We start from the raw sequence: 18,598 nt of genomic DNA on the forward strand, positions 1-18,598 counted from the left end.
GCCGCTGCTCCTCCACATCCAGAGGAACCAGCTGAGGTGGCTCGGGCATCTGATCCGGATGCCCCCTGGACGCCTCCCTGGGGAGATGTTCCAGGCATGTCCTACCGGGAGGAGACCCCGGGGGAGACCCAGGACTCGCTGGAGAGATTATGTCTCCGGTCTGGCCAGGGAACGCCTCGGGATCCCCCGGGAAGAGTTGGAGGAGGTTTGTGCGGATCGGGAAGTTGGCTGACTTTGGCCACCAGGTGTCGCCAGCGAATCTTCTGTTGTGTTCTGCGTACGCGGTGACTCACCGGCGTTCTGACGCGTCAGCGTTTGTTTGCGTATATTCGCCTCTCATGTCCGTAACTATTTAAAAGGGATAAAAACATTATTTGAATTTTTCATTTTTATTTACTAGAGTCAAAGTTGTTCAGTAATTATTTATTTCGCCATCTTGTTTGAAAGTAAATGCTTTTATTGTTCACAATCTTATTAGTCAATATTTTATTTATCACTGTTAAGTCACTGATGTCATTATAATTCATCTGTGAAGCAGGATTAAATTGTACTTTATAGTTTTTACAGTGACTATGGACTAACAAAGATTCTTTTTTCCAGAAGCATGCGACCTGCCAGCCAAGTAAAAAAAAAAAACCTCAACATATTAATAGGATGTGGTGAAACTAATATTTGACTCCTCATATAGGAATGGAAGTGCATTAAAAATGACCTGACCAATTAAAATATGGTGCCTTTATGAAAATATTTCATTTAAAATATGGAAAACCAGGCAACGTCACGAGCCAAATACCTGTACTGAAACAGTTATATATTTGAAATATACACAACCATTTTAGCAGCATGCATGATGGGATTGCAAAAGATACAGCAATGGAACTAATATTGGAAAAAAAACGCTTTGGATTTTCAGACATTTCCACAAAGACAAGTGACATCACTTTGTCCCACATTTATTCAACAACAATTCGATTTGAAATGTGTAAATAGATGCTTCTGCAGTCCACATGTGATCAGTCAGTAAAACTGCTGTAACTGTCCCCAGGATCAAGTGCACTGATTTAAAAACTGCTACTGTGTACTATCACAATGTACAATTATATTACACGTGTAGTTTTATCAATAAAACAATACTTTTAAGTTTCAGTGTTGGTTATTCAAGTACAATACAAATACACCAACAACACTCTGCATTAAGCTACAGAGGAAATGATGAATGTAGTGACTAACAGAGTCACAAATGCAATTCTACAGCTACAATAGTCAATAAGTAGTGAATAAGAAAGGACTGTCTACTTCCTACTCAGAGCTCAATGCAGCAGACTACACCAGAGACGTTCACTTCTTAGGCTCTTTTCATCCGTGCTACGTTATACGATGGGAATGTTGGTTTGTGCGGTGACTGAGCAGATTTTATAATAATATAATGTTTTTCTGTGAAGTTATATAGTACAGATTATGTACTAATGAAATCTGAATATTAAGGTAGGAAACCTTACATTTTTAGATTTATGACACTGGAATTGACAAGGTTAAGAAACACTGGTGATATAGACATCCAAATAGTGAGATGAGATCAATGTGGTCTATGTGTAGGCCTTACTCTTACACGGAATCATCTTTACAATGTCTTAAACTGGAGGGGAAGTCAGAGCTGGCGGGGTTCACGGCTGAATAGAAATGTCCACAGGCTTCGTACTCATCGGCCACGCCGTCATGCAGGCTGCCCTCGTTCGCGTTGTCGAAGCTGTTCTTCCCGTGAATCTGCTTGAGATGCTTCCGGAGCACCGGCTTGTGAGCGAACACCATGTCGCAGTAGTTGCAGCGGTGGGGCTTGTCTCCGCTGTGTAGGTTCAGGTGATCCAACAAAGAGCACTTCTGAGTGAAGGTCTTCCCACAGATTTTGCACTGGAACGGTTTGATGCCGGCGTGGACGCGCATGTGCCTGTGCAGGTTTCCCTTCTGCGTGAAGGTCTTGCCACACAAGAGGCACATGAACAGTTTGTGCATCTTCAAGTGGTTGGCGTAATTCTCCAGCTGCCGGAACACTCTGGCACACTTGGGACACTGGTGGTACCAGTGGGGGGGCTTATCGTAGCTCCTCTGGTAGCCAGCATGCTTCTCAACAGAGGGGTAGACCGGCGCCGAGGCGGGCAGGTAGCTGGCGGAGGCCGGGGAGGCGGCCACCTCAGGGCCACGGCCCGCCACGTCCACTGTGGAGTTGATGAGGGAGTGCTGAGGCTCAGGGGAGCAGAGGGGCGCAGCCGGGCTCGTGGAGAAGTGGCTGCTGATGGAGTTCTCTGCTGTATCCGACTCCACTTTCACAATATCCACATGGTTCTCCCGCGTGCCATGTCGAGAGTAAGCACCGGACACCTGCACGGGGGGTTTGGGCTCCATTATGATTTCATCCCCACTGTTGTCCTCTATCAACTCGGCCTCGTCCTCCTCTTCCACCTCCTCCACCTCCTCCATGTCCTGATGCACCGGCTCCACCGGTGACTGATCTTGTTTTCTCAACACCTGGGAAGGTAAGTCCTCATCTCCACTCTCGCCCCTCATCTCCAAGTCCATCTCCAGCTTGCGCTGTGGCTGTGGCTTGATGAACTTACTGAGGGCCTGAGTGCACTGTTCCACAATGTGGTCCATTTGGAGGAAGCTGGCCACAGTCAGGTAATGGACCAATTCCAGCTCGGGGAACTCCAACTGACCGGTGTAGCAGGAGAGCAGCAGCTGGCGGCCTATCTTGGCCTCCTGGATCATGGAAATACGGACCTCTTTGGAGCTCTGCTGAAGAATGAACTGGTCCCTGAGGAAAGACGAGCCGGCAGCGAACACCACTTTGTGACCAGGGACCTCCAGCTGGTTTATACAGACCACCACGTCACAGAAGCGTTTCTGGTGACGCAGGAGATTCATCTTCTGCAACATGGAGTCACCGAATGTGGCAAAGCGGAACTGCAGAATCACCTGGTTGTCAGCCATTTTGAACACCTGTCCCGCAGCAAAGCCCCTGTAGGTGACATCACATAAACATCCATCAACAACTCAGTTTGACACAAATGCCTTACTCCTAGACATGATCTGAAAGCTGTGTGGCTCTTACTTCATCCTATTTAGAGTACAATCTCTTCGCTTTTCCAAGAGATTATTGGTGCAAAAGCAAGAAACCAGGAGTTACATAACATAAGGATCAACATGCCTTGTAGTGAATGAATAAAATATGAATATCTAAAGCTCTATCAATTCCAGATAACAATCTAACCTCATGAGTCATAACGTGAGCAAACACCAGACTCATGGATTAAGATAGTCAACAAGTCCGTTACAAGGTACAACAAGTGAACTTCGGTATACAGTTAATTTCTGACAAAACAACTGGTGAAAAACAGCCTTTCGGTAACAAGTCTTCAACTTCAAGTCATGCAATTGAGGCTGTCAGTGAACGGCAGTGTGATAACTATATGTTTCGACCTGTTGTGTTAGACGTGCCGCGTGAATGTGTGTAATATACTGCATCGGCGATCATTCAAAGGTCCGCATCGCATCGCATGTGCTTGTTCAACATGTCAACAGTCCAGCAGCATCGACATCATACACAGGCCAGCGCGACTGATGCAGGGCAAATGGCAGGATTGGTCAGTCACTATTTCAGTCTCAGTAAAGATTCAAAAAACGAGGTTTAGATTACCTGTGATTTGTAGCTAATTAATCCCGCTATAAATGTCTCGTAAGAAGGAAACAATCCGCCTCTGGCGACTGTTCTTCAAACTGGCATCCAGAGCGGGTGTCGCCATCTAGCGTAAAGGAGTGGCTTTGCTGACTCAATATTTTTACGTTTATATAATTGCTATTTATGATATGTCTAGTATATATACTATATATATATATATAGTATAAATAGTTAATTTTTCTACATATATTCTATATCGTCGTTTTGATACTATTTATAAGTAGATAGTCTGTGGCTAACCTTTTAAAATTGTTGTTCGTAGTTTCATTTATAAGATAACCATAATTCGACTTTACATTTTGCATACGGTTATTTTATTGTTTTCGAATGATTTGAACACGTGAAAAACGACAAACTTGTCTGACACCGTTCGCAACGGAACTACAAATATGTCGCTGTGGATTGACGTCACCGCCGTCAGGTGACCGCTCTGTTGATCGTGGGAATGTTGTGGTCTCTCCGGGCGTCTGAGTTCCTAGTTTTATAGCCGTTAAAGTGATGTGACCGAACCCTTTCCGAGCCTCTCAATGCACCGGCTGTTGTTATGCAAGCGGGGCTGATAAAGTCGCTGAGTTTTAGAAATGAGGTGGCAGACTTTTTCTATCGTTGCACTTCTCCTTCAAAGCACAATGGTTTCCGCGTCTGTGTTTGTTGTGAAAGTGGACGTGAGGAGACCAGTGGCGGAGCTGAAGCATTTCTGGAGAAGCACCGGTTTCTGGTGGGTAAGATCCAGCAGCAGTCAAGTTTGCACTGTTTGGTTGTTGCTACCAATTTAAGACACTATGATAAGGATGTGTAGTCAGCCAAAACCACCTGTTACTGATTATCTAAGTGAGAAAAACTACTTTTCATATCACATGTGATTCATTTGACCAGCCCTCCACTGCCTCACACTGAAGCCGACCAGTTCGACTTGAGCATCGACCAGCAGCTGAACTTGGCTTTTGTGGGCTCAGTTCCACATGAAGGGATCCAGCAGGTCCGGATTCACTGGATGTTGGAGCTGATCTCTGCTGAGTAAGTTTGTTTGAAAGCAGGCTGCATCACTCTGGAACACTGTCTGTCAGCCATCCTCCATATCCTTTACATGGTGACCGGCTTCTTTGGATCCACATTTACCAAGATCACAGCCAGTCGAAAGTGGTTTAAAGTCGGAGAAGCAGTGACTCAAGCTGATGAACATGAGCTTGCAAGAGTCAGATCTGGGCTCCATTACATAGACCCTAGTAGAGCAGTGGTCCCCAACCTTTTTATCACCGCGGACCGCCACTAAGACTCGCCTCCTCTCGACCAGTGCCCTAACACTCTCTGACTCTGGTCGCTATGGTGACGTTCGGACATGCCTTCAAAAGAGCATGCAGATACACCACAAAATAAAGTGCATGAAAAGTTTAACTCACCATATTGTTAAATCGATGGCAGCCCTGAACTTGGTTCTCTGCAAAGAGACGGTCCCATCTGGGAGTGACGGTAGATGGCCGCGATAAATCCATATTTCAAGTACGACCCCTGGTATTGTGTGTTAAACACTTTCTTCTTCTTGGAAATCTTAGGCTCTTCTTCTGTCTCTTCAATGACAATTTAGTCTGTCAAGTGACCTAGATTTAACCGAGAGAATCTGGCCATTTTTCAAAATAAAAGATCCTTCAAACTCAGATAATATGCAAATAATTTCTTGTGCGGCCCAGTACCCATTGATCCACGGACCGTCCCGGGGTTTGGGGACCACTGCAGTAGTGGACTGTCGTCAGAATGGTCGACTGCTGCTGGAAGATCACTCACCTCATGCTTTGAAACCTGGATACATCGATGAGCTCTGACCTAACCTTACAATAGTCATAATGTATAGACCACTGGAACCTGTGTCAAAGCTAACATTAACTATAACTTTAGAACGTGTCGTTGTTTTCAGAGTAAACAATGGACAACTGCTGTTCAATTTCACCAAGCTGGACCAGCTTATAGAGCTCCTGTGGATGAATGGACTTAAACCAGGTACTGTACAGTCTGTGGTCGGCAAAGATGTGTTTATAAACAAGCTCTGCTGAGGCATTACAAAATAGGATTTTCACACATACTTTTATTTTTTTCAATGTTTTGCTTGGCTCAGGATTTGAACTGATGGGCAGCGTCTCAAACTACTTCACTGATTTCGAAGACAAAGCCCAGGTTGTGGCGTGGAGGAACCTGGTCTACCAGCTTGCCCAGAGGTACATCGGTATGTGCCACCGTTCCAGTGCAGTACGTGTGTAGAGATAAAGACATTGGCGTGAGTTGTCGACGCCTGCTGAAGCGTGAAACTCGTGATTTTAAAGCCTAACCGAGATCACAGGTTTTGGAAATGCGATGTGACGTTATGAATCGCACTTTCACCCACAGACAGATATGGTTTGGGACACGTCTCTCAGTGGAACTTTGAAACTTGGAATGAGCCCAATAACCACGACTTCGATAATGTCAGTGTTTCAATTGAAGGTAAACGCATTTGAAGTTTATAGTTTAGTGCTGTGACCCTGCTGTCGTCCGTGGAAGTCAACTGTTTTTTAAATGCAGGGTTTCTGAACTACTACGATGCCTGTTCGGAAGGTCTGCGCGCCGCCAGCAGCATGTTAAAGTTTGGGGGTCCTGGAGACTCCTGTCACTCTCCCCCACACTCACCGTACTGCTGGGCCATGCTCCAACACTGCTACAACGGCACCAACTACTTCACTGGAGAGACCGGAGTCCGACTAGACTACATCGCTCTGCACAAAAAGGTCAGCTCAAGTTCTTATTTTTCCAAGTCACCTGGACCGACGCACAGATTCTGACACCGACGAATTTTTGTGTCGACGTTATTGATGACCTCAACTAATCGTTGCAGCCTCACTGAGTTATTCTCCCATCAAATGTGCTTTGAAAACCAAACAGGGCGGCGGCGCCTCCATGCCAATCCTGCAGCAGGAGGTCCAGACTATGGAGGAGATTCAGAAGCGCTTCCCTGCCTTCAGCAACCTGCCTGTTTACAACGATGAGGCCGACCCTCTGGTGGGCTGGGCCCGGCCTCAGGAGTGGAGGGCAGACGTCACCTACGCTGCCATGGCGGTCAAAGTAACAAACGATCAAATGAACGAAACCATAACTCTGTTCGACTGAAGCATGACCTTTACTGGTGCAGGTGATCCAGCAGCATCAGGACCTTCTGCTTCGGAACACAAACAGCAGTATCAACTACACGCTGCTCAGCAACGACAACGCCTTCCTCAGCTACCATCCTCATCCCTTCACCCAGCGCACGCTGCTGGCTCGATTCCAGGTCAACAACACTCGCCCGCCTCACGTGCAGCTCATCCGGAAACCCATCCTCACTGTCATGGGCCTGCTGGCTTTGCTGGGTGGGACCAGGTTCTTTGCATGTTCGGTGGCCAGCCATTTTTGACCTTTCCTGCTTTGGACCCGTCTTCAGGCGACGCTCAGGTCTGGGCGCAGGTGTGGGACCCAGCTGGGGACGACAACAGCACGGTGGGAGTCCTGGCCAGCACACACGAAGCCAAAACATCCGGCAGCTCAGACAGCTGGCAGACGTCAGTGCTGATCTACTGCAGTGACGACAACAGAACCTCCAGCCAGACCCATGATGTCACTGTCTCCCTGGAAGGACTGGCTCCACGGAGAGGCAAGTGTGAAGGGGATGTTGCACTTGGTAGCCAAATCACTCTTCTTTTTTATTGAACCATTTTTGTTCTGTTAGTCTCTCCTTTCTTCTGCTTTTTCCCTCTGCTTCTCTCTTCAGTGGTGGCCACAGCGGATCATCTTCCTCCATCTCACCCTGTCCTCTGCTTCCTCTTCTCTCAAACCTACAAACCTCATGTCCTCCTTCACCACCTCCATCAATCTCCTCTTTGGCCTTCCTCTCCACCTCCTGCCTGGCAGTTCCAACCTCAACATCTTCTTCTTCTCCTTCTCCTCCTCTTCCTTGTCTCCTCCTCCTCCTTCTTCTCCTTTTCCTTCTTCTCCTTCTTCTCTTCTTCCTCCTTCTTCTTTCTCTTTGGGCTTCTCTCTTCAGTGGTGGCCACAGCGGATAATCCTCCTCCATCTCACCCTGTCCTCTGCTTCCTCTTCTCTCAAACCTACAAACCTCATCTCCTCCTTCACCACCTCCATCAATCTCCTCTTTGGCCTTCCTCTCCACCTTGTAGTCTTATTTTTTATTAGTATAGGTCTTTCATTTTCATTCTGATTTTAAAATATGTTTCTGTCTTATTGTCGAACCATTGTGTATGAAAATATAATAATAATATCTGTAATCGTTTGACGGACATTCACAGAATGTCGTGTTGATACTTTGATTCGCAGTTTGAAGATGTGGCTGAGCTCATGAGAAGCCTTCTGAGGTTTTGTGAGATCAGATGTGTCTCAGATTTGTGACAACCAAACCCCTGCAGGGTTCTTCTCTTCAGATCTGGTCTACGTCGCCTACTACATGGACAACAATGTGACCAATCCGTACCGGCTGTGGCAGAGCATGGGCAGCCCCAGCTTCCCCACGCCGGAGCAGTTCAGGCAGCTGAGGAGCATGCAGGTGATGCACGGCTGTCCACCTGCTCAACTCAAGCCTTGTCGGGACACTGACCGAGTTCCCCCCCGACAGGACGCTCATGTGGACGGGCCGTGGCCACTTCCTGCCGGAGACAAGCTGACTCTCAAGTTCAAACTCCTCCTGCCATCTGTGCTTCTGCTGCACGTGTGTGCTCGACCCCAGGCTGAGCCGGAGCAGGTCGGTGTGCGCTCTCCAGTTACACATGCAGGTCTGGTTAGATTAGGTTAAATTATTCAATTATATTAATAGACATTTATGGTGAAATTTCCAGCATCTACAACGTCAACACAGCTTTATTTTTATTTTTATTTTTATATATTTTTTATTTTTATTTTTATTTTTATTCATTATTGCACGTTGTACCAGTTTAAGGGTCAAAGATCGTCCTGGTGGTTTGGGCCTCTCTGTCTGTGGTTGAGTTCCAAAACTGTGGTCTTTCATTCTTACTTAAGTTGCTTCAGAGCTAAGAGACTTCATCACAGAAAGCGAAGAGAGTTCTAACCTAATACAAATCCACTCAGATTATCACTTGATATTTAGTGCGACTTGTGTATTTGCTCTGTGTTTGTTCTGCCCAGGTGAATGGGCTGCGCTTCATCCGGATCACCAGAGGTCAAGTTCTGATCGTCTGGTCCGACCACTGTCTCCATTCCAAGTAAATCCAGAACAAGTGAGAGGCTGCGTTTGTGTTCCGCATTTCCACAACATGTCTTCCATCTACAGATGCATTCTGACCTTTGAGGTGGAGTTTTCCCGCAGCCGGACAAGTTTCCGCCGAGTCAACGAACAAAACGTGGCCTTCAGCTCATTTGTTTTCTCACCAGGTGAGGCTCTTCTCACAGTGAGCTCTCGGGCTGGATCATAGCTCCTCTTCTTTGCAGTGGACGAGGAAGTGAACGGTTGGTACCGAGTCCGTGCAGTGGACTACTGGGGGAGGCCTGGACGCTACTCGCTCCCTGAGGAGTATTCTGAGGTCAAAAGATGAGGAGCACACGTGCCAACTTCTTTTTAAAGATTCATTTGTAAAAACTGCATGCAAGGAGTCATTGTGCATGTGATCCTGAGCAGTGGCTCTCTACTTTGTACATTTTTTCAATTCCATTTTTTCAGTTTTATACATGTGTGACTGAGGCTGGTGTCAGCTTCTGTCTTCTGTGAAAATATTTGCTGACTTTCTGTTTAGTTACTGCTTTTAAGTCGTGCTTTTTTTATCCTCAGATGGAGATGAATAAAACACTGTTTTCTTAACAAAATTTATTTCCTCGACACGTGTGGTGTTGAACTTCAGCGGAAGTACAATTGATACTGACACGTGTCATGTGACAAGTTTTGTTGTCTGTGTCTTGATGGCGATGATGATGATGATGAAGATGATGATGATGGTGGTGGTGGATTAGCAAGCACCTGCAGGGATTAAAGAGAGCAGGTTCAAATGAAGACTCATGTTGAGACAGGAAATCATTGAAGCTTGGTTCCTACTTTTGCTCAAAAAAGCACTTTAAATAAAAACTAGCTTTTTTAAATCATTCCTCAAATGTTGCTGCAGTGAAGACTGAATATGTTTTTTTATAATATTTTATATTCCGGTGCAGGTTTGTCTACTCCAGGATGAAGAGAAATCTGAGAAATTGTTGTGGGCTTTCTTTGTCCACTTGTCAATCACAGTGTTAGAAAACATCCTGTAGCTATTCCAGGTTGTTTGGTAGGAAGAAGGTGCTGGTTCCAATGGTATCGTGACCTGGTGAGTGTTAGGTCACAAGGTGCATTCTGAAGTTTCCCCAGATTTTTTTGTCTGGCACCAGGATGTAGCTCCTGCTTGGCAGCGTGTTGTGGCATCAAATACCTACCGTTCTGCTGCACGGGCTGGAACTGTCCGGCCATGCAGATCTCCTCCTGCTTCTGGCGCACGATCTTCTGGATGGGAGGGGGAAGGCCACGGGGGTTGCGGGAGAAGACCAGGGCGTAGCCGTCGTCGCAGCTGCCGTCCTCCTTCAGGCTGCGGCAGGCGTAGGTGATAGCGTAGTTGTCGTAGTCGGTGTCGATGACCCAGTAGTTGTCCCCTGGAGGAGCGACGGGTTTCAGCCTCAGCTCTGTGTGTTCGAGTGTGTGTGCGTGTACCTCCGCTGGACAGGTAGCTGGCCAGTCCCTGGTAGTTCATGAACATCTTGCCGGGGCTGTCCGGGTTTGGCACGGTGTACTGAGCAGCCATGTCGGCGCACACCACCCAGAACCTGAAGGAAGAGGAAGCGTCACTTTCAGAGCCGTTCTTTCAACGTCGGAGAGGAGGGAACACTGACCCGAACAGAGTGACCCGACCCCTGGAGGAGGCCACCATGGAGCCGTCATCTCCAACAGTGTATTCAGCGGAGATGTTGTCCTGCAGGAACAGGCCTTCTGGGTCCTTCTTCTGAAGAGCGTACCACTTTCCCGTGTACTGCCAGAGACATCACAGCAAATGAGTGGACACACCAACAAACTCAAGGCCCTCAAGTCCCAGAATGAACTGCAGTGAACCGGGCATTCAACCCTTTTTGGTGCAACACTTCCATCAGACCTTTCCCAACTTGGACATCACCTCTTAAGTAACACAACCTGAGGGCATTTCGATTTTTTAACAGATTCCTTGAACAGTATAATGTAACAAGAGGGCTACAGACTAAAGACAATAATGCAAGTGAAGCCTCACTTCACTGACCGCGGAGAACCATTCGGGAGGCCATATTTGGCCCACGGGCCTTGACTTTAACACCCGACATGTAAGGTGTCCGGAGCTGCCGTGATTCAATTTGACAGAAATGAGTCACAACCTGAGCAACAAGTCAGAGCTTCTCACTGAGGCAAAGTCAACTATGGAAGAGTGAAAAGTTTTCTTAACCATGACGACCCCAGATGATGGAAAAGAAAAAAGAAAATCGTGTTTTCAAAGTCTTCAGACCAGCATTAGTCACTTAAGAACGTTTTTATTCTCCACACAAATGTATGCACTGTGGTTTTAATAAACAAACCTTGAGTGAAAAAAAAAACATTTTTTATTCTACGAAAACTTCCATGAAGATTAGATTTCTGTAAAATATTTTGAAATGTCCAAGCTGTGGCAACAGTTTTTCCTCTCTAAACTCTTCTGCTGGTCCCCTCACCAACCGGGTCCCACTCACCCTCTGAGGGTCGAAGTCCTCCTTGACTGTGAAGCTGTCCACCACGCAGGAGGCCAGGCTCCGCTCCACCCAGGCCAGGGCCAGCACGAGCAGCGGGAACATTTGGAGGTTCATTCTACACACAGACACGGCGGCGTGTAACTCAATAAGTCACCAGTGGAATCGCCTTCTCACCAGGAGGTGTGAGGGGAAGGTCCGCAGGAGAGTCTTTTATAGCAGAGAGGCAGAGCATCTCGCTGTTTATTTTCTCTTCTAGGACCTAAATGCAGAGTCTTGATCCACTTAGCACAATCCCAGACTGTAAGCTGATGAACTGCGACCATAATAGATGCTGGGCTTTATGTAATTGTTCATATGCGTTAAAGTGTTTGCAGGATGAAACTGTTCTGTTGTAAACGGGATGAATTTGTTTGGTGAGAAGAATATATATATATATATATATATATGTATATATATATATATATATATATATATATATAAAAAACATGACATGACAAAATCCCAAAAAATGAATTTACCAGATTACAGATTGTATTATTACATATTGAATTTTCTCATACTGTTGTCCCAGCGGACGTAGGATGTGAACCAAGAAGGTTTTGGCTGCTGTGGGCCACAGCATGGGTTGCCAGTCATAATTCAAGTCATAATTCCCTCCTTTAATTGGTGTTCCATTATTATATTTTACCTCAAATAAAATCTGATTCTGTTTATTGTGTACAGCAGTTTTCAGTTGTGGTGAGGTTGCTGGTCTGTTACCGTGGTAACCAGTCGTGTTATGTCAACAGACTCTCTACAGCGTCCTCAAAATAGATCACCTGCCTTAAGCCCTTTAAAGGCAAAAATAGCTGTTGATTCAGAAGCAGCTGTAACAGAGGAGGATGCTGAAGGTGACCACGGTGTTGTGAACTAAAGTTAGTCCTTACTTCCAGAGGATTAGAGACGTATCTTGTCACCTGTGACACCCAGCAGCTAATAACAGCTGAGCTGTGGCAGCTGAGATCTTTTTTTTATGTGAACAATTGAACGTGTTAGATAAGAGCAATCGCTCTTACATAATCGGTGACCCCGCTGTGACCTTTGCACTCAGCTGCCTACGGATCCCGGAGTCTGATTCCACCTGTGACCGGCCCTTGAGCAAGACAGCGGACCCAGAATAGCAGATGGTGCAGCTGTGATGAACTGGTTCCAGAGTGTTTCCTCTTTTAACAGGTCAGTCATGTCAGGGCACCAGGTCACCTGACCAGGTCATCCTTATTAAACCACGTGAGAGTGTGGATCCATGAACATCCACAGGCACAGAAGTGAAGTGAGGCCCAAGTGTGACTGAAAATGCTTTGTCCAGTGAGGTCTTTTTACGATGTGGTCAAGAGGGAATTTTTTTTCTTTTTTTTCATCATTACACTTTATGAAAATCATAAAAAAAAATGTATTCATCTTCTAACAACACTAAATGTGGTTCCCCCGTTCAGAATATATATGATTTATTCATTTTTTATGTTGAATTTATTTCAAAAGACAGGAACAAGTGACAAGTGAAAGAGAAAAATCCTAAGCAACAAGTTACATTCAGGCTTGAACGAGTACTGAATCATAATTTTACAAATGGGCATCACAAAATTGCCTAGTAGTTTTTTTTATTTCTATGTGATCAGTTTTACTCATGAGGGCCTCATCAGTGCTGCCTCACATCATTTAACATTTACACTGGCTCTTGTCGCTGATACCAGCGACTTCATCCATCATCACAACACCATCATGAGTCAGAATTTGTGTCAAGAGGCTTTGCTTTGTTGCACATTTGTTCCCTCACATATTCACTGAGTTATGATGAGGATCAATAACAAAGGACCTGAACCAGAAAACAAAAAGTGAACGTCACTTGTGGAGGTTGTAAACTGGAGATTTACTTGCGAGATATTTAAAGAGAATCTGAGAATAAAATAAACTTCAAAAAGGAGGAGAAATACTGTGTAGAGTTTATTAATTTAACCTTATTATTTCTTTACAAATCTGCTTCAGCAGTCGTCAGGCGCAGCCTCAGCAGTTACACAAAAATCTGGATCAGAGAAACTAAAGCGTGAAGCAGAGAAGCAGCTGGAGCAGGAGGGAAAGGTGGAGGGTTCAGCCACAGCTTCACTTCAGGATGGTGTCTTCGTTTGCTGCGAAAAGAGGGCGATGACTGGGCTTAGCGTGTTTAAAGCGATTGATACCACTGCAACCACTTGTTAATAACCCATGTCTCCACTCAGGTGAAATCAGAGTGGTTACACCAGGGCTGAAAATGGGAGGGAAGTCGAGCCCTTTGGGTCGGAACAAAAGCACTAGTTAGCCCACCCAGGCCCGATCAAACACCCTGTGACTGGCAGTAGTTTGGAGGCCTTGTCAGCCTCGGCTTCACTTCAGAGTTGTTCCACTGTCTGACCTTTGCCCAAAATATAAGTAACTCACACAAAAAAACAGTTCTCACAGGGCAGAGCTCATAAGATCTGACACAGCACAGGGGATAGCGGGTACCTTCTGCGAGCTGTTTGGCGATGCGCTCCCGCTCCTCGCGAGCCGCCTTCTCCTCCTCCTCGATCCGCCGCTCCTCAGCTGCGATTGGCTTCAGGTTATCTGAGCAACAAAACACGGTGAATGAAGTAGCAGACATGAAAGGCGGTTCTGATCGGAGAAGGATTTCAAACAAAAGAGAAAGGCGTGGCCACAGGCCAAGCTCAGGTAGAATTCAACAGCTCCACAGAACAGCAGGTAGCAGTGACACTTGCCAACATGGACTCACCATATCGCCTCTTGCCATACAGGATGCCAACAATCAGCGCGGAATAGCGGGCTGTCTGCAGAGAGGGACCAAAACCAATGCAGATAAACTCACTTATTTATACACAGAAGATCACTCAAGTCTATTTTGGACGTTTGGTTCACTGTTTTAACGTAAAATGATCCAGGACAAACCACAGCTAAGGATGAAGCTCAATGTTCAGGGTGTAATTCCAGCTGTATCGTTAGGAATGGAAGAGTTTGAGGAAAATATTCCTTAGTTGTTGTTGTGTTTTCTGGATAGCGACTGTTCGTGTCATCGTACCGTGATGTTAGTGCTCAGATAAATGCAATCCAACAACTGTACGTGCAGCGCAAAGGCTAAATGCTAAAAACAATGCTAAGCGCCAACGCTTGACCCACACAATACTCCCCCAAAACAGACTGTCTGGTTTGTTTTCCGGCGCAGACTTGTTGCTCCACGTCTCTTTCTGTCATCGCAAACACCTTTAGATTGGTCCTGCGCAGTTAGCAATTCATTCGGCAGTGACGTTAGCTGCCATGCTAACAGTTAGCAGTTTCCAGGCAGCAAAAGGCAGACAACAGATGCGATCGCGTTTGAGTCGATTACTAAGACCTGTAATGTTTCATTGTGCAACCACGGTCACTACCTTCCAAACGTACCTTGATCAGAGGCGACACTGCGACTGGAGGAGCCATTCTTGCACAGCAGAGGTCACTTCACTACCGTCGAGGAAGGAGAGGCTTCTTCTGTGGTGCATTACATGCGTGTTTATTATATGCTGCCACCTTCTGGTGACTGGAGAGAACGCTGTTTTCTGCGCGGTACCAAAACGTACATACTGTAGGTTTTTGGGTTTTTTTTTTACATTATAACTAAACATGAATAATCCATGCCAGTTTAATACGGTAGGGTGTGTGATATAATTTCAATAATTTTATCTTCATCTTTATCTAAATTTATCTTAGCTTATCATTAATTTAGTATTTAGTGTTCAATTTAGTGACGAAGAGTTTAATCGCACCTGTTTTTCTTGTCTGAAAATTACTTAAAGAAAACGTGATTTCACGGATAAATTTCGCCTCAACTAACATTTGGTTCTCCTGACTGTGAGAGGGTTAAACCTCTGTGCATGTCCAATGAATTGATTCTGCTGTGTCACATTTATTTGTCAAGGAAAATGCACAAGTCACCAGTTTAAAATGAGCGTTGTTTATTAAAACGTAGAAAGAGCTTCAGATAACTTTTAAAAAAAGGCAGACAATTCTGCATGCACACACACACACACACATTTTTGTCCATTCATGACAGCAAAATAAAAGCATAAATAGCTGCTCAATTATGCAAGGATTATAGTCTCTAAATAAATAATAGACAACTGAGTACAAAATGTTCATAAAAAGACAGGAGACTTCCACAAGCATGTATTGTGGCACGTTATGCACTTGTGGACTCTAATAAAGCACTAGTTTGCAGAGGCCAGAGGTGGCGCAGATGTGGTGTCAGTGGCAGCCGAAGCAGTGGTTGAGCTTGCGGACTGTTCTCTTGGCGAATCTGACCTTGCCCCTCTTCTTCAGGGAGGCTGTGTACTGGTTGGCCTTGAGCTTGGAGTAGTAGTCGGAGAACTTGTTGAAGAGGATGGAGATGGGCAGACCGTTGAGGATGATTCCGAACGCAATGCAGACGAAGGCGAAGAGGCGTCCCAGCGTGGTCTCGGGGTAGACGTCGCCGTAGCCCACCGTGGAGATGCTGACCTGTCGGGGCAGAAGGGGGGGGCGTCCCCAGTTTGTCAGTGAAAATATCAACAGCGCGTCACTTGCTTTCTTCACTGTCATGATCTATCGATACACTGAGTGAAGGATGAATGAAACCTGTCTATAGTCGTGTTGTGGTCACCGAATCCTGGTCCAGTGAGGAGAGCAAGACCAAGACTGAGAGCACACTGAATAACAAAGCACCATTACTTTATTTATTGGTCTCAACACTAATACACAGATGACAGAGTGGCAGGCAAAAATGTCACAAGGAAGTCGAGATGTTAATCAGAACTGCCACTACTTCCTGTGCAGCCGTCCCTCTCCCGTTACCTAACTCCAGCTTTCATACAGCGGGGATTTGTTTACTTTAATCCGCACACTTTCTTCACCCAGATTATCTGATATTGTCATATGTATCTGCTTCATCCATGATGGCCGCCTTGTTCTGCAGGTCCCTGACAGGCTGCCCTGATTCTGATTCCCTGATTCCTCATGTCACCATCATGAGCATCTTCTCAAGGCTAATGTTTTTAACTGGAAGAGGGTTGCACTTACAGCGGCCCACCACCAGGCGTGAGGGATGCTGGTGAAGTTGGTCTGCGGCATGTCGTGCTCCACGGTGTAGACCATGGCGGAGAAGCTGAAGATGCCCATGGCGATGAAGAGGAAGAGGCAGCCCACCTGCTGGTAGCACTGGCGGAGCGTGAAGCCGAACGCTCGCAGACCCGTGGAGTGTCGAGCCAGTTTCAGGATGCGGAAGATGCGCATCAGCCTCATGATCCTCAGCACCTGGCCCAGCTTGCCCACCTGCCCCACCGCCTGCATGTCGGCCTCGTGCTTCATGTAGTTCTCCTCGCTGTCGAAGAACTCCAGGACGGCCTGCAGGAACTGCGGCAGGATGGCGATCAGGTCCACGGTGTTGAGCACGCTCCTGCTGAAGGACTGCAGGTCCGGAGTGGAGAGCAGGCGCAGCAGGTACTCCATGGTGAAGAAGGCGATGCACATGGACTCCACGTGTTCCCAGTAGGTCTTCCCACTCAGCTGCCCGGTGGGCGTCCGGTACTGCATCTCCTCCACCGTGTTCAGCGTCATGGCCACCAGTGAGATCAGGACGAAGAGGCTGGAGGCCACGGCCATGAGCTTGGCCTTCACAGAAGAAAAGGGCTTCTCCATGAGGTTCCAGATTGCTCTCCGCTTCTGGCCCATCCACATGTCCTTGAAGAGCTCCTCGTTCTCCTCGATCTCCACCTCGGCCTCCAGCTCCCGCTGGATCTTCAGCTGCTCGTTCAGCTCGTCCTGCCGCTCCTCGAAGGAGATGCGGCAGCAGCGGTTGGTGTTTTTGATCCTCACGCCCCAGTAGTTGATCTCCTCCAGAAAGTTCCGGGGGCACAGCTCGTCCTTGATCCACAGGACCCCCGTGCGGTAGAAGTTGAAGATGCTGTGAAAGATGTCGGGGTCGCGGTCGAAGAAGAACTCGTTGCTGGTCACGATGTAGTCGTCGCACAAGTCCAGCTTCATGTTGTGGTCGCTGTAGGTGGCCAAGCGTCCGATCCTGGTCTTGGGATACTTGGCGGCCATCTTGTAGGCGATCTGGTAGGGCTGCCCCCCGACGTTGATGTTGATCATGTAGTTCTTGGACGGCGAAAGCTTGGACAACCCCAGCAGGAGGCCCTCGTCCTCCTCCTCGTCGTACTCGGCGAAGACATCGTAGATGTCCCGGCTCAGCTCGAACATGGAGTTCCACGTCTTCACGCAGCTCTCCTTCGCCAGAGGGTAGACCATCTCCGAGGACCTGCGGGCGACGTCCACGTCGGAGACCTTGTAGTTGGGGTAGAGACTTTGTCTCCTGTTCCAGAAGCTGAGCACCTTGCTGGTGCTCCCCATGTCACCGCTGCAGGAGGCACAGCTGACTGAGCTCCGGTGCCAACAGCATTACCTCAGGCTTAATACCCTCCCATCTGAGCAGGCTGGGCGCCTGATGGCCCCATTTATGTTGCTGACTGAGAGGATCCACACGCTTACAGGACATCTAAATACCATTATCCCCTCCTGATCTCCCCAGCGGACGTGACGTTTGCTGACAGGTGACCATACCAGGCCTGAATTAAACAAGTCCCCTCGCTTCATAAAAAGCTCACTCACCATCGTCCCGTCTATTTCTCGCTGCTTCTTAAGTTAAATGTTGTTTTCCGTTTTATTCTCAATCCAATATAAATACATATCTCCTGGGTCATTAATCCCCTACAGATTATGAGGCTTGCGATCGGGAGAAATCCCTCACATGAGACTTCATGTCATCCGACTTTTCCGGACGATTCCGTCGACAGGATGAGAGTCCGGTTGCGTCCATGTTGAGAATCCATTGATGCACGCGGCTGTTGCGCAGGTTTATCACAGACTGGGAACAAAGGCAGCGGCCCACGAGGAAAAGAGGATCAAAGTTTTAAGCGGGGGTGCACCACCCTTCAGACCTGCAATCTAGTGCCAGGATTTAGAAACGCACAAATATATTCCCTCACCTTGTTACCGTTTTCGGGTTCAGGCGTTCTGTTGGTCAGAGGCCTCCAGGTTCCAGCCACCTTTGACCACTTA

At 47.0% G+C, this 18,598-nt stretch overlaps 4 protein-coding genes across 5 annotated transcripts; 1 reads left to right on the forward strand and 3 right to left on the reverse strand.

The window, feature by feature from the left end:
* Nucleotides 1-926: 926 nt before the first annotated feature.
* zbtb26 (zinc finger and BTB domain containing 26) lies at nucleotides 927-3,775 on the reverse strand. Its single transcript, XM_053871191.1, has 2 exons — nucleotides 3,692-3,775; nucleotides 927-3,013 (listed from the first exon to the last, which is right to left on the reverse strand). Exon 2 carries the CDS (start codon nucleotides 2,983-2,985, stop codon nucleotides 1,606-1,608), a length of 1,380 nt encoding a protein of 459 aa, XP_053727166.1. The 5' UTR covers nucleotides 2,986-3,013; nucleotides 3,692-3,775; the 3' UTR covers nucleotides 927-1,605.
* Nucleotides 3,776-4,164: 389 nt separating this feature from the next.
* On the forward strand, nucleotides 4,165-9,785 carry idua (alpha-L-iduronidase). The gene is made up of 14 exons (XM_053871721.1): nucleotides 4,165-4,451; nucleotides 4,610-4,750; nucleotides 5,646-5,728; nucleotides 5,844-5,951; nucleotides 6,113-6,208; nucleotides 6,287-6,489; nucleotides 6,644-6,823; nucleotides 6,891-7,107; nucleotides 7,179-7,388; nucleotides 8,158-8,294; nucleotides 8,364-8,489; nucleotides 8,891-8,967; nucleotides 9,036-9,136; nucleotides 9,194-9,785. The coding sequence occupies exons 1-14, from the start codon at nucleotides 4,315-4,317 to the stop codon at nucleotides 9,295-9,297; spliced, it is 1,920 nt and encodes a 639-aa protein (XP_053727696.1). The 5' UTR covers nucleotides 4,165-4,314; the 3' UTR covers nucleotides 9,298-9,785.
* Nucleotides 9,365-11,705, reverse strand: LOC128763020 (purpurin-like). The gene is made up of 5 exons (XM_053871722.1): nucleotides 11,468-11,705; nucleotides 10,610-10,746; nucleotides 10,431-10,543; nucleotides 10,160-10,372; nucleotides 9,365-9,716 (listed from the first exon to the last, which is right to left on the reverse strand). The coding sequence occupies exons 1-5, from the start codon at nucleotides 11,579-11,581 to the stop codon at nucleotides 9,706-9,708; spliced, it is 588 nt and encodes a 195-aa protein (XP_053727697.1). The 5' UTR covers nucleotides 11,582-11,705; the 3' UTR covers nucleotides 9,365-9,705.
* Nucleotides 11,706-15,445: 3,740 nt separating this feature from the next.
* Nucleotides 15,446-17,997, reverse strand: kcnv2b (potassium channel, subfamily V, member 2b). Of its 2 annotated transcripts, XM_053871206.1 has the most exons (3): nucleotides 16,562-17,997; nucleotides 16,121-16,191; nucleotides 15,446-16,003 (listed from the first exon to the last, which is right to left on the reverse strand). In XM_053871206.1, the coding sequence occupies exons 1-3, from the start codon at nucleotides 17,888-17,890 to the stop codon at nucleotides 15,823-15,825; spliced, it is 1,581 nt and encodes a 526-aa protein (XP_053727181.1). In that variant the 5' UTR covers nucleotides 17,891-17,997; the 3' UTR covers nucleotides 15,446-15,822. The 2 variants fall into 2 exon arrangements, with proteins under 2 accessions (XP_053727181.1, XP_053727180.1); XM_053871205.1 differs by lacking the exon at nucleotides 16,121-16,191.
* Between the last annotated feature and the right edge of the window lie 601 nt (nucleotides 17,998-18,598).

Source organism: Synchiropus splendidus, chromosome 7 (genome assembly GCF_027744825.2).
Source record: "Synchiropus splendidus isolate RoL2022-P1 chromosome 7, RoL_Sspl_1.0, whole genome shotgun sequence".
Classification (NCBI taxonomy): Eukaryota; Metazoa; Chordata; class Actinopteri; order Syngnathiformes; family Callionymidae; genus Synchiropus; species Synchiropus splendidus.